Genomic DNA, 20874 nt, shown 5'->3' with positions numbered 1-20874 from the left:
CTACCCCGCCCCCCTGCTCTCTTCCCTCTCCCCACCTCTTCTCTTTCCCTTCCTCTCTCCCCCCTCTCACTCTCTTCGTTGCAATTGCAATCTATGCCAGCGATCGGCCAAGTACAAATGGTTAGGAGATGCAGCAGCAAGAGCGAAAACAGCAACTGCAACAGCAACAACACAACGGCCACAATGGCTGGCTGACTGGCTGGAGGTCAAACAGCAATCAATAAAGGTCACCGACTACCGCCGGGGCACGCCTGAGTGCCTACCGTCAATGCCGCTTTGCCGGATTGCCGGACTGCACTGGATCATCAAAGGGGACGGGGCCTGTAGCGACCGAACGAAGAGGTGGAGAACCAGCTCCCAAGCCCACACCCAAATCCCACTCCCTCCCCTTTCCTTTCCCCACTTTGTTTTTTTTATTCTTGCAGCCACTACTTGCCCATTCATGCGGCCCACGATGAAGATGCTTTATGTTGCAAATTGAAAGCTGGACATCCAATCGACTGAAGAAGAACAAGACGAACAGCGGCGAGGCCGTGCCAGAATGGGCCAGAAGAAAGGGGAGGTGGGAGGTGGGAAAGAGAAGGCAGGCCGACAAATGTAGACAGTTGCGACTGCGCAGACGCAGCAGCAGAAAACTTGAAGAAGCTGAAGGAGCTCGAGAAAAGCTCGCTGATGGAAGACCGATTAACCCCTTGGTGGCTTCGGGATTTTTATGGTAATATGTGGGTACATATTACCTAATTTACTCTAATAACTTACTCGCTTTGAGGAATCTCAGATTATGTTGTTGATGAGCATTAGCATACGATCCTTATCCTGATAACAACAAAATATTAAAAGAAAAATTTTGTAATAAATTTTATTGAAAGGTAGAAATATTGGAAAAGAAAAAACAATAAAGCAATGTATTAAAATGTTACTATATTTTATAAGATCTGATCGGCAGGAGCCATTTGTTCAATGAATAATGGTTCTTATGATTTTTACAAATTATTTAAGCAAAAATTTATTTAAGCAAAAATACTTTATTTGAGTTCAATGGTTTTTTTAAAGTAATTTTTAGTTATTTTAGCTGATAAAAAATTGTATATAACTTATTTAAATATATATCGTTAAATTTAATTAACCGCTTTCCGATTTAACTTAAACGTTGAATTGCTTTTTAAATATAATGTTCTTAAAATGTTTCTGCTTTTGTCTAAAGAAAATGTCATTGTTTTTCTAATCTCTTAGACATTATAGTTACAATTTTTTGTCAAAATAAAAATAGTAATGACTTCTTTTGGAAAAAGTCCTTTGTTCTATTATTGCTCTACTGAATTTTCTTCTTTTCTTGCATTTTAGCAGACAAGAACCCCTTTTGTTTCCTTGGGTTAATTAGCTAAATGGCGGATGTCGATGACTGTGGCATTAGGCGTATGTTTCTTGGCTATTCCTTGGCTGCCCCCTCAACTCAACGGTTGATGCCCCGCCGACCTGCCCCGCCCCCGCAGGCGCTCCTTTCGGGAGGCGGCGGCAGCAGCTCCCGGAGCTAAAGCCTCGGCTTAAACCGATGATGATGATGATGATGAGGAGGCTACCAAGTGGCCTCTGCCTTTGCGGCTGCATCTCATGGCGGCTGCTATCTGCCGCGCCGTGGCATCCACAAGATATTTTTAATGGCCCAGCTTCCTTTTTGCAGATGCTCTGCTACTTTGCTTCTGCTCAGTTTTTTCCTCCTTTTTTTTCGTTGGTCCGATTTTTGTGAATGAAGTTGTTTTAGATACTCGCGAGCTGGAGGAGAAGTAGCACCATTATCGCACTGACATGTCTGCTGGATGTCGCCGCTGCCCCAACCCCACTTTCCCCTCCCCCTGCCGCTCCCCCTTTTGCTACCCACCTCTAGCCGCCCACTTTTGCGGTGTGTGTGTCACCTGTTGATGGATTTCGTTGTTTGATTAACATGAAATGGCATCGCATCCAATCCCAATCCCAGCCGATCTTGATGCCTTGAGTGGACTCTAAGTGACTCCCCGTTTTTTTTTTTTTTCAGCCGGATCGACTGGCGGATAGTTAGCCAAATGTCCGAGATTGATGAGGTGGATGGGTTAAGTGATGGCCCCGGGTGGAATGGCCAAGGAAATTGTGCGCTTTGATGGATTCCAAAGTACTTACTCTCTGCGGGCGTTTATCTAAATGGCTTGCAACCTTTGAAGCCATTCGTCCATTTATTTTGTACGTTTTTGAAAGCAGAAACCTTTTCGTTGTGCAGAAATATTATATTACATTAAAAAACATTGAATAATTTTGGCTAGTTATTTAATTAATTTTTTAAAACAATATTATGAAACGCTTAACTGCGATTAAACTTTTATTTACATTATTTTACACTTCATTTATATTATTACTTTGCGAATTTATATTGATTTATATTGACCTAAGTATAACAATTAAAATAATACTGAATTATACATAATTTTCTATACAATAACTGATATTCCTTTGGAAATATTTGATATTTAACTATTCCAGACTATTCCAGATGATAAGGTTGTAAAATGTTTGAAATCATGTTTTAAACGGACTTGAGACATTTGTTGGCAATAAAAGATAGGTAAAACCAGGTAAACCCAACATATGGCCTCATTATAAAGTACTTAGAGGATTAGCTACCTGTGACAAATATTTTCTGCTATAAATTCCTGATGGCAGTCACTTCTTCATCACAGTCAAGTCACAACTGCCAAGCAGTCAAGATGTCGAGCCCTAAACTTGCCCTTATTATTCTGGTCATCGTCTGTTTGTTCCTGATCGCTTGGGCACGACCCAGGTCGAGATCTTCGTTATATAATGAGGTAACCTCCTTGCCGGCGCAACGAAAGATGAGCAACGAAATAATGGACCAAATATCGCCAATGAGGAGGCCACACAAGAGGGACTACTTCCTGAAAAGGCGTTCCTTCGGCGGTTCAAAGATGACGAAGTCAAGGAGTCCCTTCCTCGAACGATTCTACAACGATCCTCTTCCCGAGATCGCACCTGGTGGATTTAACTACTTCGGAAACGAAGCCCAGCCGATGTCCACCTACGAGATCCTGGAACCAGAAGCCTTCTTCTAGGAACAGATGATGAATTAAATCCAATTTAATTTTATGATTGACATTTCTTTACAATAAAGAATAAAATATAATAATTATGTAAAAAAGTAAAGTCACAAAATATGCAGAAAAAATAAAACAAAACTATTAAATCTAAATAAAGTTTTTTTTTCAAACTAAAATATTTGTGTTATACGTATCTTAATAGGTTTTAAAGAACAAATTTGAAATGATTAAATTGAAAATTATAGGATAAAAGAAAATGATTTAACAAATTTAAATTTAAACAGCATTAAAAAAATATTTGCAGGAATATTTTACAATGTTTTTCTATATTATTTTTATTTGAATTTTTCTTTTGGTTCAAATAATTTTTTGAGGTGAAACTGCTGAACCAATTTCCCAAAGGTTAGGGAAAATTAAAAAAAAAATCAACTAAATTTTAAAATTACCTTTAAACATGTTCGATTAATCTTTAACAATTTGTTTAACAATTTGATCGCAAAGGTTGAGATATAAAAAGTTATGAACTCCCGGAAAACAGAGATATTTATTTTCCCACTCACCTGCAACACCTTTTCGCAGCGATCCCCAGCGGATCTGGCATTCGGCATTCGGCTAATCGAAGCCAACAGCTCCGAGGGACGAGCCCATTCCGCTAACAACAATCAACACTCAAATCAACAACAATCTGAACAAACTACAACAACATAATCAACGGCGGCCACTCGAATGCGAGGCCAACAACAAAACGCTTAAATACGCAGCGATGAGAAAAGGCCAAAATAACAAAAAAAAAAAAAAAAAAAAAAAAAAAAAAGAGGAAAAGAAAAATATAAGAAAAGTAAAAGAATCGAGGAGGTGCATCCGAAATGCCATGTAGGAATCCATGTAGGAACATCGTGTTGGGTTTGCCGTGTGTATCTGTATCTGTGTATCTGTGTATCTGTATCTGTGTATCTGTGAATCTGTGTGAGTGGCCATATCCCCAAGGAATGGATGTTTCTGGTTGTCGTTCTGGCCCAGAGGACAAATCCCGATGGCCAACGGCGGAGTGCGCGCCGAATGCAACAAGTGTTCCAAATCAAAACGGAAGCACAGCCAACTGAACTGCAGTGGCTCCGTTCAACCAGGCCGGGCCAGGCCAAGCCAAGCCATGCCGCTCCTTTATGCCACATATGTACATGGCTTTTTGGTTCGACATGGCAAAAGCATTTGGAAAATGTAATTTACAACGCTCAGCTCCAAGCGGCAACCACTTCGCACACACATAATACATATACACTCTTGCCCGGGGAACTGGTCAACTTTGGTTGGACACTGGGTCCCATCAAGAGCCACTCAACCTCGGACTCAAAGTTGAACGGCATCGGCATCACCTGCCACCGATCTCACACCGGGCGAACAGCGAACAGCTCACAGCCAGCGAATCGCGCTCGGATTGAAATCCAAGCAGCTAACAAAAAAAATAAATAAAAAATAAAAAGGAAACAGGAGCCAGCAGGTGGGACAACTTTGATCGAGTGGGATGTACCCTGTGGCAGAGGTTTCCCCAGAAGATTAGGATTCTTCTGATAAAGTGTACCGTACATATTCGTATTCCAAATAATAAAACTCGTCATCAATAAAATAAAAGTCATCAATCATACCAATGACATATTAATAAACTAATTCAACAGATACTTTTATAATGCATTTTAAGATTTATTATAATACAGAATGACAATGATTATTTCTTATACAAAAGAATTTTCAATATGCCCATAGAAAAAAAATATTAAACATTTTCACAAATCAATAAAAATAATAAAAAACCGCATAAAATATAAAATAATGTTGCCAACGTTAGGTCACAAATTAAAATAATGATATAAAAAGGATAATAATTAGAAAAAACTTATAACGCTCTAAGACGTTTTTGAATTATAAAGAATATTTTTTTCATGATAAATAGTTCAAAATCTTTTTTTTTCAAATATACTCTAAGGTTTTCTTATAAAAATGTTTATACAATATTTCAAGCATGTTTTCGTTTAAGTTCAGAAATTAACAATCCCATCATTATCCACCAACATTTCCTTAATTTTTCTGTTACCCATAATTGATTTCCGGTAAGCAGCCTATCCCCATTTTGTGATAAACGTTTCTTAATCTCAGTTCCCACCAGATCCCCCTTTTTAATCTATTGCAACAGGGTATTCTGAAAAAAAGTGCTTAGCTGAGAAGAACAAGTGAGTGCAGATTTTAATTTTAACCTTTTTGTTCTCGTTTCTCCCCTTATTTCCACTGCTCGTCGACGGCTTCTGTGCACTCAACTTTTCCTGGCCAGTGCTTCAGTTTTTTTCTTTCTGTATTTTTTTTTTCTTTCTGTTTTTAATTTGCTGCACCGCTTCATAGAGCATTTTTCATTAAATTCCTGAATTAAGGCATTCCTCCGTGGCCTCCCATTGGACGGTGGTCATGTTCTGAAATAAGAGCAACGTAGCAACATTGTCCAAGTCGACATGGTGACGACCATGGCGATGGCGATGGCCAAGACGGCGGTTTAGGCCACGGCCAAGTGGCCAAGGAAAAGCCAACAGCCAACAACCAAGAGTAAAGAGCCACGACACCGACTACCGGTTACGTTGGCAGTTCGAAAGCCAATTGGATCACACGTTAAAAAATAGTGTTCTACCTTAATTGGCTATTTAGAAAATATTTGGTAACGACAAGCATATAATTATGATCTTGAAAGCATGAAAATTGTTTTAAATTGCTAGCTTAACTAACAATTATGAACTGCAATTTGCTTTTTTTTGCATAGTTTTAAACCTGTTAGTTAGTTATTTAAATGTTATTATTATACAGTTAATATAATGTATTAACTGAATTTATTTTAACAGTGGAGCAGTGCATTTGGTGCCCCAAGTTGTTTGGAATTTCATATTTCCTCTTCCCTTTTGGGGCATCTGAAGATGCATCAATGCACCATTGTCAATACTTAGAGTTGCTTTTTGGTGATCTGAGTCCGTCTGTAGCCAAAAATTAAATCAGTGTCAAAAGTGCTTTATGATGCCTAAACATATTTGGTTGTCATTCAATATGGGATTGAGATGCATTGGCGAATTGCATAGATGTCACTTTATATTCGATGAGATGCATTTGCTTTAAGAAATTCATTTGTTGATAAGTTTACCAGGGAAATATAAAATACTTACCATGAAATAACCTTATGTTCGTTTCAAACACTCTTAATCTGCTAAGGAAAAACGTTAGTTTGTAAATCTTTAAAGTCAATTCTAAACTCGAACATTTTTGTTTCTTAAACTAAAATAGATTCTTAAGACTTTGATATATATTTTTTAAATACTTTTTAGCAACTTACATATTTTTTAATTAGACATTAAACTGAACGGATATACAACATCCATTAGTTGCCTTACCAACTCAATAAGCAACTAAATACGTTTTCCAACTTTCACTGTTGCCAACTGAATTAAATATTGGCTACTGCAGAGTTCCCTGACTTCAGAACAGAACAAATCCATGTTGAAAGTCCCTTTCTGGGATCTAAACGCTGGGATGGCCCAGCTGGCATCCAGAGCACAATTCACTTAAGGCCACCGCCTCGGCTTGCCCCGCGAATCGAGAGCATTTTTCTAACTTCCTTTTACCAATAGAAGAACAAAACCAGCACAAAGCGCCGCGGATAAAGTGGTATGACAACGAGCTGGCGGAGATCGAGGGACCGGCGATTGGGAAGATGGAGAAAGAGCCAACCGGTGCTGGTGGCGACCCAAAGCTATGCCGAACGGGAAGAAACGGGGGCGAGATCAAGCCAGGTGAAGTCAAGTTCGAGTCACCGGGCTCCCGATCTCCCGAGCTGCTGAGCTCCCGATCTTCGAGCTGCCGAGCTGCCGGTTGCATAGTTCACCAGATCGGGACCAACGAGAGCTGGCGATCCCAAGACTTGCCACTCCATTGGCCAGAGATGAGCGGGATTCGTGAGTGGGAAAATCTACTGGTGAAGATTTAAAAGGGTCAATATATCAGTACGTTTGAAGCTATTTAAATGCGAGGATTTCCAGATTTCCATTGAGTCGGTAGACCAGTTTTTCGCCACTTCCATGACCTAAAATAAAGTTACAAAACAAAACTGCATAAATAATCATTAGTTATTTTTTTAATTTTGGCCTATTTTTTTCAATTTTTATGATACAACACCTTTCCAAATTTCGAAAAAAATGGGTTGGCTGAAAATTGACCATAATTCTCAAATGTTAAGCCCATAACTTTTCTAAGAATTTTTTATGTACAAACCCTTTCTGAATTTACAAAAAATTGCTTTGCTGAAAATTGACCAAAATGCACTAATTCCGAGGGCGTAACTTTTGAAATTTTAATCAGATTTTGAAGCGGCATATCTCTAAACGTTTGTCTTTTAATTCGCTAAGAAACTACATCATTAGAATTTGATATTTGTTTGCCTTTTTTTTTCCATTTTTATAATACAACCACTTTCCGAATTTCCAAAAAGTGGGTTTGCTGAAAATTTACCAAAATATACTAATTTTCTAAATGTAATCAGAGTTTGAAGTGGCATACCTCCAAAAGTATATCTTTTAATTCTCTAACTGCACAATTAGAACATTTTTAAATTTTTTGCCCGATTTTTTTTCATTTTTATCATGCAACAACTTTTCAAATTTCCATTTAAATTTTTTAACTTAAACATCTTTCCTGCTGGTTTTAGTAAAAATTTTTTTTTTCTGGATGGCAAGCATTTAAAAACATTTAATACAGTTAATTTATGATTGAAATTTAAATTTTAAGTTAACATTCAACAAATTTAAGTCAGCTAATACCTACTCATATTAAATGATTTTGGATCCCTTTAGTCGTGTCACGAGATCAGATCTGGTTGAAGCCACCGACTAGATACAGATATGCGCGGCGAGCGCGACGAGTGCGCAGGCGCAGCCAGCGGCAACTGCGGCTGTTGCTGCTGCTGCGGCTGTTGCTGCTGCTGCGACTGCGCGGTTGCAGATACACTTTAGGGGCATGACATGACTCGCATACGAATTATTATAAACGATCTGGCGCAAAAACTAACAAGCGATGGGGCCGCGACTGGACTGGAATGGAATGGACCTCGCTGGCCGCTCTGTGGGATGTGGGGATGTGGATGTGGATGCGGATAAATGTGGATGGATGTGGAGGCAGAGATGCAAGTGGATGTGGATGTGGATGGGCGGCAAGGTGACGGAGAAGTCGGGATAAGGGGAAAGGGAAGGGGGAAAGTGGAAAGTGGAAGGGGGAAGGAGAAAGGGGAGGGCGGTCGACCGACGGACGAGTTATGGTGGCCAATTGCAAAGTTAATGGAGTTTGGCTACTCCAGCGGTGAACGGCCAAATGGAGATCGGAGTAATGGGGGGGTGAAGGGAACACAGAGGGGGAATGAGGGGGTGGTGGGGTATTGGGGAGTGTTTGGGGGGCTCTTGGGCGACTCGAGCGGATGCTGAACGAAGAGCGAGAGATATACAGCTACTGGTTCGCGACTCGGCCAAGATTGAACTTAATTTTGCACAAATGCAATTTATAGAAAATTGTTGCCACTTGTTTTCACGTTGATGGCACTCCACTCCACTCCACTCCACATTGGAGTAGATCAACGGGCGGGTTGCAACGGCGGGCAGAAGAGATAATAAATGCAGGTAGCCATTGGATTCCTGGATTCTCGCTGCCACAGCCTGCAGCTTGGCCATTATTTAAATTTTTCCGAACCCCACCTCCCCCCATCCCCTTGCGTTTTTGCAAAAATTAACAATTAAAATGTCTAATGGCAGAGCAAAAAAAAAAAAATAAAGTAGAAGTAAAGAAAAGAATGAGGCTGGCGATAGAGAAAGAGGCATCATAAAGGCGAGATGTTCTGTGCCATCAGGTAGGTCGACTTGGTGACTCCTTCTTGGAACTTCCACTCATCAGTCGAGGCAATTAGTTTTCCCTTTTTGTATCGGGTGCAGTTCATCTGGGGATTCATGGCGAAGAATCGAGGATTTCGCGCAGAGGAAGTGGAAATGAGCGAATGGATTAGCGCGGAATGGTTTATTGGCGAGTCGCGGCCATAAAATCGCATCCTAATCCATTTGGGAACTCTGGAATCTTCGCGAAGGAAGGATGTCGACGGACAGGTAAGCGATACCTTTTCATGAAGAATTTCGATCTATAAAAAGACCCTCTGCATCCTGTAAACCAAACAGTCTTGATTTCTCCCAGCATTTGTCACAATATGCTAATCGTTCGCTATCTAATCGCCTTGGTCTTCTCCATTTTCATGGTGGCCACATCGCTGAAGATCGAGGAACGCCATCGAAGGTGCAATGGCTACAAGATATCCACTCCGGATCGGTTGGTCATCAAGATGGAGCGACCCGGCGGAAAGTGCCAATCCAAGAACCTGGAGAGGAGGCGTCTGAAAATCTAAGGGTCCGACCTGGAAAATGTGATAGGAATGCAAAGCACTGAAGACCTCAAATCAGTGATCCGAAATTCGGAACTCAATATCGAATCAGCTTAAAAGAATATAAAATGATACTGCCTCAGAGGCAAATACAATTTAAGCTAAGCATAAAAATACACAAAACAATTATTTTATAAAACACTCATAAATATGATAAACATTTACTGCGATTCATTTTCTAATTAGTAATTACCAATTAATGCTAAGCAAAAAACTAAAAAAAAATCTGTACAATTTATATTATGACTTGACTAACTTTCTTAAATAAAGCAAACAAAAAACTTCATCGTTTGATTTTACTTGGTTGTATCATCTTAACAAGGAAAAAGTAAAGATATAAGAAGTAATACTTAAAATATATAAATCATCATACAAATATCAGCAATATTAATTTTGATAGTAATATGTAAAAAATTTTAAATAAATTGTAAAGCTAATAAGCCACTAGAAATGCTCATAATATGCTCATAAAATATTTAAAATGCTATCAATTACCTTGCCATTCCGCTTTATTAAAGAAGTATTAATATATTTTTCTAACATTTGGGCGCATTTATTTCATACGTATATGATTATAACATTATTACATTAATTTAGGAATTTATTTTACATGTATAGTTTTTGTAGGTATTAAATGACTCCAAGTTCGCGTTCTTCATTGTTTTATTTAATAGTGTTTTGTATTATACAAGAGCTGGGACACTTTAATTTACAAAAGCACGTTATTATTTCGAATATGTTCTTAATACATGAATAGCTTCGGAAAGCGATGTATTTTATTTTACCACACCATATGCAAAGCGAAAATCAAGAAACGAAATAATATAATTTGTAACATTTGTGCTAATATTCAAATAAATACACGATTTATTTTTTTGGTAACTACAATGGAACATTTTTTCAATCATTTTTAGACATTTAAATAGATAAGTTACACATATAAACTTCTGTATATATATATAAACGGATATAGTTGAGTCTTAGCTTTAGTTTAATTGCACTAGATATTTGCGTTAGGTTTTTGTTGTTGATCCATTATGCTAAAGTTCGTGTTTGGCTTATTTTTGGTTGGTGGAAATGCTTGAATTGTTAATCTATCCAAGATCTGTAGGATGTTGGTTGGATAATCCTCCGGCTGGCTGGCTGGGGATTTACTTCCTAAAGCAGGAAATGGGATTGAAGTAGCACTGCCTGTATCTAACTTGGCGTTTGCTCTCGGGCAGCCGGTAAAGTTCGTTCATGTTGCCATAGGTGGGACTCCTCAAGTAGGCGCCGTAACTGCTTTATAAATTAACATATTATTATCCAATATTTAGTAATATTTACTAATGGGCTTAGCTTACTTGGGTCTGTATTGAGCGAAGAGCATTTGCAGTCGGTCCATGGGAATGTTGGGGTAAATTGCCTGGGCCGGCATGTCATAACCTCCGCCGTAGGCTCCTCGCACCTCCTCAGCCTCCTGGCCATCGAGTCCATCCGAATCCTGCAAAGGGAATCCAATAAGCTTTGCTGTTTATTAAAGCCAAGTCGGTTCTACTCACGGGTCCTGTCTCGCCCGCCGAAGGACGAGCCTCGCTGAGGGCAAAGAGCACGGTCAACAGGAGGCCGTAGCACAACAGGATCTGCACGAACTTCATCATTTTGTAGCGGTATAGGACTGAAATTAAAATGAACAAAAATAAATTATTAATTAAATTATTAAATGAAATGACAATTATTCCAAAAAATATTTACTTCAAGAAAAAAGGGTTTACTTGGTTAGTCGATTATTTAAAATAGCATAAGTTAAATATCGAACCACTTAGTTTTAATTAAGCCCATTTTAATAAAATTTGTATTGTTTTATCATAAATAAACTTTTATTTTAATGTATGCAATCACTGTTGTATCATAGCAAATAAAATATGAGTCATGAAATTACTAGAATTATTTTTGATCATAAATATTTAATAACTTAATTCCCCCTCTTTCGTTGTTATTGCACTTTCTGTTTCAAAATAAATTTCACCTGCACCCCTTGTCAAAAGTTGTAAGCCAATTAATGTAAATTATTCAATGGCAATATACATAGTTACGCACTTTTCTAGTTTACCAATTAATGCAAATGTCAGCACAACTTCAAAGGGAAAAGCGACGACTTTGTCCCCAGCTAATCCCCAAGCTCAAAGAGCTGTCAAGAGGGCAATGTGAAAACAAAAAACAAAAAAACAGAAGAAAAAAATGCCACAAAGTTCCACTAGCCGCATTTTTAATTAAAGGTCAGATTTTAGTGGAATTGTTTTTATGCCCGTATTTACTATTTTATTACAATTTGCGTCAGGATGGCTCGAAGGGACTTGCAACGCGTAACAAAGCGGATTCGAGTAAGTCCAGAACACTTGTTGCCACACAAACGTGACCTGCATTTGTGAGAGTTTGAAAAGGGATTAAAAGGCCGCCTCAGACTTTTGTTTTTTTCACCTTAGTCCGGCTTAAGTGCATTTCCGCAATTAAAAACGGATACGGATGCGAATACAAGCCTGCAACTCAAGCGTTGCAACCGAAGCAGCCATTCGGACACACACTTATTGCATCCGTAATGCCATGTCGATTGTGCAACGTGTTGCAGCCACACAATGGAACAGACTTTTCGACCAAAGGCCATGTTGGTCAAACTTTAATTGATTTCGTCAGAAACTGACAAATAACGTGATGCATGTTGATATAGTTTCACTTGCAATCGAAAAGTGAGATTGAGTAACTTTCATGGTCACTTTCTTGAGAATTCGAGGTGAAAGGGTTCTTTAAAAGCATCAAAGGTCAGAGGTTAATGTATGAAAAGACATGAAGTTACGTTTTCCTATCAAAAATGTTTATCCCTTTATGCATGTATAACTCTTTTTTTATGCGTGATGTCCAAATTGAATTTAAAATGTAAATTAGTAAATGGAATAACCAGCTTGAAATTTGATTTTAAGTGTGAATACTTTTTGTTTAGTTATTTAGACTAGAACGAATCTGTTTTATATCTTTCATAAGGAAAATAACTTTTCTTTTATAATTTTCATATAAAGCTGTCAAATCTAAATAATTCTCCTAATGTGACTTTATTATCTCCCAACCTACTGCCTAATAAATTAAATATATTAAATAACGATTCACATCAAAGGCAAAAACAAATGAAATACAGCCGCCGGCAATTGCCATACATTCCCAGACGATTACAATCAGCAACTAATTACATAAATTATGACATCATTGGTAATTGAAGTGGGTGTGAAATCAAAAGGAATATTTTGCCCGCAGGACATGAATACGTAAATAGCCGCAGCTTAAATAAAGCAGGCGAGACATAAATCCGCAGGATACGTTCGTTTAGTCGAAGGAAAATGAGGTCATCAAGTGACTTTCAGTATCATCATCTATGTTGCATGCAACAGGTAAACACGAGGGTTCGGCATAAAAAGCTATAGACTTGGCCATTAGCCATCGAGGACCTCAACGATGTGGGCCGTAAATGTTAATGACTTGTCTCGTTTGCCGCTGCAGCTCATAAAATGCTGCTGCTCCTTGTTGATCCTGTAAAAGGAGCTGCTCCTTCTTAAATTTCCAGCAGCTGCTAATGTGAATGCATTTGCGGGTGAAGGTTGTTATGGTTTGAAAAATCTGAATTGCAAATTAACTTCTTCACTCTCGTTATTCAAAATTTCATTGAACGTTAAATGCAACCATTTTATAAAGTAAATTTGTTAGAAGGTTGTTTTGCTTTTTAAACACACATTTTTATCTGGGAATTTTAAAAACTAAAAGCAAATTTTAATGTTTAAAAAAATGTAAATGTAAATGTAAATGTAAACTGTAAAAATGTAAGATTTACGTGTACCTACTTAATTTCTTTAAGTGATAATAAAATCTAACAGCAAAAACTAAAACGTGAAAAAAATGTAGCTATAAGATTTATGTGTATTTAATTTCTTTAAAGTGATTAATAATTTTTCAGTTCACTTCATTCTGTTGTAGCACCCTCTAAGTTTTCTAATCTCAAAAAGGGTCAATTAATTCCTGTCATAAAAACAATCACGTATTATAGATTAAAACAACACCAACATCTGGATACATTTCCGTGTTTTTTCCTGGCCAAAGTGCAACTGGAACTCTTAAAGCACTTTGCAAATGTATATAGGCTGCCGGAGATAACTATAATGCCTGCAAGCCGATATGTTCAACTTTGAGCTCATAAAATATTTGTTAGACTAAACAGCCAGTGGGTGATAAATAAAAACTAATGAAAATAAGGCTAATTTTCACCCACCCTGCTCCAACTTTAGCCGAATCAAATGGAATAATAAAAGGCCAAAAGCAGACAGCGCCAACCAAGCGGCAGAAACTAAAGCCGAACCCAAAGCCAAACATAATCAGGACACATTTATTGCCGCCGATAAATAATGCTCCAGTGTTAATTGGAAATTTAATCTCGTCGCCGCAGCGCAAGAGTTGCAAGTACTGAAACAAAAAGTGGCGGTATGAAAAACAAAAAAAAAAAAAAATGAAGAAGGTAAAAGGAAAAAAAGAAAATGCAATTTTCACGTGCGGTTTTAGGCCCTGACTAATCCGTCGACTTAATCCCGTTTCCACTTTGAGTTCCCATCGTCATTTTTTTGTCACATTTTCCGCTTGCGGCGATGGAGAACTTTAAAATTAGCCGAAGACCAAATGTCGCTGGGCAAATATTTGCCCGAAGGACCTGGCGTGGGCTTCATTAAATGTTTGGCTGTCAGGACAGGATGGCCGTGTCCGTGTCCTTGGCCATGTGATTTATCTGGTCATATGATATTTTGCGAGGGAGCAAATTAAAATTACGTCAGTCAGTCGCCGAAAACTGGAAACTTCAGACATCATCAAATACGTATCAAAATGTTTTTCATGTTTTCGTTATTTTGGGTGCGGGAGTGTGAAACACTTGAAGTTGTATCGAGTTTCATGAGGATCTTTTGTGCGGTTACGTACTGATTTACGGAAAATGCGGTTCAAAGTGGCTTTTGCAGAAGAGTTATTTACCCAATTAGACTTCAAGTTCGAAAGCCGCGTACATTTTTGTCTCAATTCCGGGAAAAAAGTTAGCAGTTTGAGAATTTACGTCACTTAATTGTGGTAAATCGGCAAGGTGATTTGCCCAGAAGGTCTGTAGTTCAATTTACCAGCTCATCTTTGTTTTAGCTTATTTAATATTAAAACGAGAAGTATTTTTAACAAGGAAGCTATTTAAGCAAACAAGGAGATAGACCTCCTTCTCCGAATTTCGCCCACAAATTCAGTGGAAAATGATCTGATTTAACCCGCAGGAAAACCACCATGAAAACTGTAGGCGTATTCTAATAAATATTAAATTTGCAATTTGATTGCGGTTTCGGCGGGAATCGAGCAAACCGAGACGTCTGAAGCCAAGTCAACTGAAGTTATTTATTATCAGCAACTCGAATCGAGATTGAAGTCCAAATCAAATGAAGTGAATGTTTTGTGCGTGTGCCTGATTTCTCTACGCTTCATTAATAATTCACATAATTTTCAATGAGCACAGGAAGCAGTTGGTCCTGCTTTGGTCCTGTCATTAGGTCGGTCTGGGAAAGTCCCTCAGGGAATGGCATATTCAAAACAAAAAAGGAGCCGAAATTGGGGTGGTGATATATGGCCTATGAATTGCATATATTCGTCAACTTGTGAACATTTTTTCAACGCAAACACGAACCTTTCTTTACCTACAACGTTGTTAAAGGCCCATCAATTTGCAGGAACTTTTATGAACTCAATTTAGGGGAGCAGCTTTGAGTCAATTTAAATGCGAGACATACAAATTGGATTCAATTATTCATAAAAGAACTTATTTTTTAAATTGGATTTTTTGTAAAGAGTTGTGTAAGTTTAAAATTCAGCTGGACATATTTTTAAGATTTAGATTGTTTCGAGAAAAGTGTTAAATATTTAGGATCTTTAATGCAAAACTTTTATTTCGTAAAAAATGATTTAGACAAGTTTAAATTTTAATAAATATATGTATGTTTAAGCACTCTATTTTATATAGTTATGTTTTTGCTAATATATTTTTCGGATATAGCCAACATATTCTCATATTACGGGCAATAAATCTAGTGAGCTTCAATTATTCACCTGTGGCACAATTTCCGCGCCCACAAATTAATTTTGGGCAACACAAAACTCCTAATTTCAATTAATCGCCACAATCCCAGTTGGCTTAGGTAAACACACAATCTGGTCGGCATGGTTTTGGCCGATACTTACCGATACTTTGCGACTGAATGAGTTGGGAAATGGACGGCGATTCAATTGGCGTCGGTAAATTGGAGAAAACTGGCGCCGGGAAATTTGATAATCTGATTATATCGCGAACTGTTTGCTGTGAGTTTTAATAGTTGAATCGATGATCAGATCCTTTTGGCTTGATTTACTTGTTGCTGATGCCGCTCTCGATGTGAACGCCAAGAAGGGAAATTGGTAACTCGATGTTGGCGATGCCTGCTACCGGGCTTTATATACAAAATAGCAAACAGCACCCAAGGCAGCGACGCCGGCAGCGGCAGAAGCAGCAGCAGCAGCAGAAGCAGCAGCAGCAGGAAGCACGAGTTGCCGGGAAAACAGGCGGGAAAATGGGAGGGAAAATCTGTTGGGGAAAACAGTAGGGAAAACAGGGGGTGGGCGTAATTCGTTAGGGCGACTGCTTAGGCAAAGCTTTATGCCCCATGTCAAGCGGCACTGCAACCAGCAGGAACCACACTTGCACCATTTCACAGTACCTGGTTTACGAAGTGGGCACATGAGGTGCATATAGTAGATCCTTAAAATTGAAATCTACCAGGATTTGACGGCATTCGTAGTAGAAGTTTCATAGAATTGAGCAGAGTGGTTTTGAAAAACTATTTGGATCTTTTTAAGAGTGTTAGATATGAAATCCTGAAATAATGATGAAGGTAAAACTATGCATTTATTTAATGTTGAGTTTCTTGTTGAACCTTACATGTTTTTCTTGGAGTCATTATCATGAATAAAATCAAAGCATACTTTTTCGGGCTATATACTGGACTATAAATTAGGTTCCTAGACTGTAAATTTAGTTACCAAAAAAATTAAATGTTAAAAAAAATATATTTAATACCATAAGTTTATAAAATTCATTTATGTTTATAAGCATTAAGCAAATAAATTCTTAATTTTTAATTTAAGAAAAAGATGTAAAGTTTGGTTAAAGAGAAAAAAACCTTTTTATATTTACTTTAAACAAATAATTTTTATATCAATACATATCCCATATTTATTTTCAACCTAGAGCATCAACTAGCCGCATATAAGATCAGAATGTCAAAATGCCAAGTGCTTTCTGCGTGTACAATGGTGCGTATGAACAATGTGTGACTTATTAATTCACCACACGGACATGGACACTGCGAGGCGAGAGTGTGGACCGCACTCCAACCGCCATTCACCACCCACCACCCACCAAATTGGCGTGGTGAGTAGCGGCAAGTAACGGCACCTGTTGCTGATTAACTGGACACCCATACGAAACCTGTTGCATACTTAGCAGCTCAGCACGTATGACGTGAGATAACGGTGAACTAGTGGAAATGCACTTGGACAGTTGGCTCACCGAGTGGCTTTGCATTCGCCGTTGATTTACGGTTATTCGATAGCAAAATCGCGCCATGTGCCAAACTAAGATAATGTCATAAAGACACATAACTACAGATATTTATTAGCTGTAATCGAACAATATAGGGTTGTATAGCATTTGTTGGAAATTAAGCATTTCCGCTTCTAGAAGCAATACATTTTTTTCCAAAAAATACATATATAAAATGAAAATTTCTTGTAATTAACTATTTTTTATAAAATATTAATAAGTATTTAACCTCAAGTATAATTAATACATAAATACAAAAAAACATGAATGCACAAGAATAAAACAACTTTAAGACATTGTAAGCAAAACTCTTAAACAATAATTTTTGTAACAAGTTAAGTAATATTTTTATAATCAATAAAATAATTTTACAATTTAAAATAAGCATATGTAAATGTATTATATCAAATATCGATAAAATCAATTTTCATTTCTTTATGGCCCATGAAGTGCCATATAATTAAATGCAGTGAGTTAGTCGCCGAGCATCTAATTGCCAAAAATTGTAGTTATGAATTTAGCACTTTTGTGTTTTTTGGGAAGCGACTTTTGCTGTTCCCGGCAGTAGAAGTCAAACGAAGCCGAGCCATCAATTTACGGAGACAATTAGATGTACATAAAAGTCTATTAATGTGTGCTCCAACAAACTCATTAATGGCCGCTATTGGCCAATAAAACTTTGCCGTTCGACTTCGCAACCAAGGTGGCCAGGCCATAAACGTGCGTCGCACACTTAAACCGATCGCCAGTTTAACTTTACAGTTCATTGTGGGAAGGCAGTTGACCCACAGCTAATATTATGCATCAACTTTGAGTTGGCAATCACCGGCGGATAGTTTGCCAGAAGTTCAAGTAGTAAATTTGCATAGAAAATAGAGAAAGTCTGTGGAATGAATAGAAGGTTACTACCTTCTCACCTTACAGGAACATATCTATTACTTTAAATAAAATTTACCCAATTTTCTTTTAAAGGTTAAGTGCATAGGCATTAAATATTAATTTTTGTTTCATACAGGTATAATAAATAGTATTAGTAGTTTCTGCTGGTTTAATCAAAATTAAATTATAACAATGAAATTCTATGCTGAGCAAATGGACTGGTTTAACATTGCCTTATTAGATACTACACCCTTTTAATAAAATATTACGTATACGTACATAATTAAAATTACACCACTAGCTGTTTAGATAAATCAGAGAAATAGTGCACTCCACTCATCATCCTTGGCAATGAAATAGATAAAGACCCAAATATCGCCAGATATCGATAAAAGCTACTACTTCCGCTTGGATCACGCCCACAATTTGCCACCGAAAATAGATCGCAATGGGACACGCGCTGAGGTCGTGCGATGGACTTGCTCGGAATCGGATTCGCGATTTATGGCTATGTCAATCAGCATTAGGTTGGTTAGGTAGGATTACCTGTCTACCCGAAATTACCCTCAAATATACAGAATTTATACTCGCGTACCGAGTATGGGGGTTTGAATTAATTTATTTATGAATGCCGTTGGACTTATCGTTGGTGGTTTATTTATAACGCAGATTCACAGTGAGTTACAAGTGCACAGATACATTAACAGATACAGATACTAGATACAGATACCGCTAGATACAATTGCAGAGCTCGGGGATTTCAGTTAATGGCGCGAACAACTCTCACATCGGCAGCCAAAGGAACGTGAAAATGTTTTTGAAAACACCTCTATCGACGATCAGTTGGGACTTTATACTTTGCTGGTTTTTCCAGAGGTGAATATTTTGCAGGACTTTATGTTATCTTTTGTTTATTTTTTCTTAGAAGCAGCTGACGGCATTGAAATAGCAACGCCAGTAGGCTCGGCCACCGCCGGAACCAGATCCGGATGGCTGGATACGCCGGGGACCAGTTGCGGAACCGGAACCGGAATTGGAACCGGATAATTGGGATGTTCCAGATCGATCGACGCCCGCTCTTCTCTGAAAGCTCTTTGGCATTAACTGAAATTTTCTTACACATCGCGCTGCTAATTTTATGTCTTATATTGCAATTTAGGTTTTATGTTCCAACTTACTGTTTCGCCAGTGGCGCGATTGATCTGATTCAAATCTTTGAAATCATAATCCAACATTGTTCCCGGATCATCATCGCTGTACATCCCTGGAATGGTGCTTGGGTTAACTGTACCTATTAAGTAGTATTTATAAACGATCTTACCATCCTCCCTCACTTGATGAGGCTCCAATCCGTTGTGGTATTCCCCCAATTTGCCATTGAGAGCGTTTTTGTCCCCGAAGAAGTCGCCAATTCGCTGTTCACTTCGTTCTTGTTCGAGGGCATGATGCAAGGCAACCATAAGTCGATCCAGAAGTAAAGCAGCACGCTTGGGAACCACCATCTATATAATAAAAGAGATGTAACGATATTATGGGATATTATAATAAAAAATAAAAAGCCAATAATAAAAAGTATAACAATTATTTTTACACTTAACAAATGTAAAAAAAATGCCTTAAAAATTTGTAGTTGCTACTTCAGAGTTTTTGAGTATTTGCGAAGTGTTATGTAGAACATTGTAATTAATTAAAAATACATATTTTTCTGAGCTCATTCATATGAATTTCTTTTGTTCTATTAAAAATAAAGTATTCTAACTTTCCTCTCAATTAGTTAAATGATTTTACAGGGAACTCTAACCAACAACCCACGCATCTACCCTGACCCCTCAGAGCTTTTAACTTCGAGCTGAAGTGTTTTGGTCAACCTACGGTCCGAAGAGCCCATCCCTCATTAGAACCAACACGAGATATGCACCTGGCCATAATCAAAGTGATGTGACGTCAGCTCGTCGGCTTTCGTAGTGAAATGTAGCTTGGGGTCAAAGCCGAAAAGCAATCAAATGAAAAGTATACAATTACAAATTGTGTGTAAGGTGATAGGGATTCAAAAAAGCAGGCGGCAAGTGACCAGGACAACCCACGCAGGGATTTTGTGCTACATTTTTATTTTTGGGGATTTGCACCTACCGGATACTCGTCGTAGCCTTCGTCCGCCGGGGCACTGAAAATCTCCTCCGGCTGACTGGGACCTGCCGACCTGCCCTCCGTCCGCTTGCCATCCGCCGGATTGCCTGCCACCTCGCCTGCTGCACTACCTCCGATAGTAAAGGGCTTGTCCAGGGATCGTTTGTCGCCCGGATTCCTCATCAATTGCCGACACATGTGCAGCTCAAAGTTCTGGATGAGGACGAGCAGGATAATCAACAAGGCTGGCAGGTGATGGGTTCTACTAGTTGGATTGCAGCAGGACTCGTTTTTGGGAAGGCGACTCGTCCTTTTCCTGCCACTCGATTGACGCCTGGCAGCATGCAGTGGTTTCTGCCCAGGTGGGTGATGCATTCTGCTGGTGGCTCCTCTGCGGGCGGGGAACTAATTAATGTCAATGCTGTCCTGCGTTCGACACTTTTGAAAATTCAACTGAAGCGTTGGCTTTATGCGCTCGATGCTTTTATAGCTCACAATTCCTTTGCTTTTCGCTTGCTTTTTTGTCGCTGCTCCTTTATATTTTGTTGCTTTTTTTTACAATAATGAAGCATTATAGATGCTTGTTAATCGGGATGGAGAGCTGGTCCAACAGTGAA

General features: G+C 38.4%; 4 protein-coding genes across 6 annotated transcripts; 2 read left to right on the top strand and 2 right to left on the bottom strand.

Moving 5' to 3' along the window:
* The first annotated feature begins 2718 nt into the window (after positions 1 to 2718).
* Positions 2719 to 3191, top strand: LOC108100016. The gene has a single exon (XM_017203723.2). It carries the CDS (start codon positions 2736 to 2738, stop codon positions 3096 to 3098), a length of 363 nt encoding a protein of 120 aa, XP_017059212.1. The 5' UTR covers positions 2719 to 2735; the 3' UTR covers positions 3099 to 3191.
* Positions 3192 to 9330: 6139 nt separating this feature from the next.
* LOC108100017 lies at positions 9331 to 9865 on the top strand. Its single transcript, XM_017203724.2, has one exon. The coding sequence runs from the start codon at positions 9349 to 9351 to the stop codon at positions 9541 to 9543; it is 195 nt and encodes a 64-aa protein (XP_017059213.1). The 5' UTR covers positions 9331 to 9348; the 3' UTR covers positions 9544 to 9865.
* A 243-nt stretch (positions 9866 to 10108) lies between these two features.
* On the bottom strand, positions 10109 to 16058 carry LOC108100119. Of its 2 annotated transcripts, none has more exons than XM_017203868.2 (4): positions 15856 to 16058; positions 11121 to 11236; positions 10923 to 11062; positions 10109 to 10860 (listed from the first exon to the last, which is right to left on the bottom strand). In XM_017203868.2, the coding sequence occupies exons 2-4, from the start codon at positions 11217 to 11219 to the stop codon at positions 10731 to 10733; spliced, it is 369 nt and encodes a 122-aa protein (XP_017059357.1). In that variant the 5' UTR covers positions 11220 to 11236; positions 15856 to 16058; the 3' UTR covers positions 10109 to 10730. The 2 variants fall into 2 exon arrangements, with proteins under 2 accessions (XP_017059357.1, XP_017059361.1); XM_017203872.2 differs by having other exon boundaries at positions 10109 to 10857.
* A 2731-nt stretch (positions 16059 to 18789) lies between these two features.
* LOC108100109 lies at positions 18790 to 20682 on the bottom strand. 2 transcript variants are annotated; one of them, XM_017203856.2, is made up of 4 exons: positions 20261 to 20682; positions 19452 to 19632; positions 19309 to 19394; positions 18790 to 19234 (listed from the first exon to the last, which is right to left on the bottom strand). In XM_017203856.2, exons 1-4 carry the CDS (start codon positions 20630 to 20632, stop codon positions 19052 to 19054), a joined length of 822 nt encoding a protein of 273 aa, XP_017059345.1. In that variant the 5' UTR covers positions 20633 to 20682; the 3' UTR covers positions 18790 to 19051. The 2 variants fall into 2 exon arrangements, with proteins under 2 accessions (XP_017059345.1, XP_017059346.1); XM_017203857.2 differs by having other exon boundaries at positions 18790 to 19213.
* Between the last annotated feature and the right edge of the window lie 192 nt (positions 20683 to 20874).

This window comes from Drosophila ficusphila, unplaced genomic scaffold (assembly GCF_018152265.1).
Source record: "Drosophila ficusphila isolate 14025-0441.05 unplaced genomic scaffold, ASM1815226v1 contig_855, whole genome shotgun sequence".
Classification (NCBI taxonomy): Eukaryota; Metazoa; Arthropoda; class Insecta; order Diptera; family Drosophilidae; genus Drosophila; species Drosophila ficusphila.
Note: the sequence above shows the minus strand (reverse complement) of the source record. Positions and strands in the feature narration are given on the sequence as shown.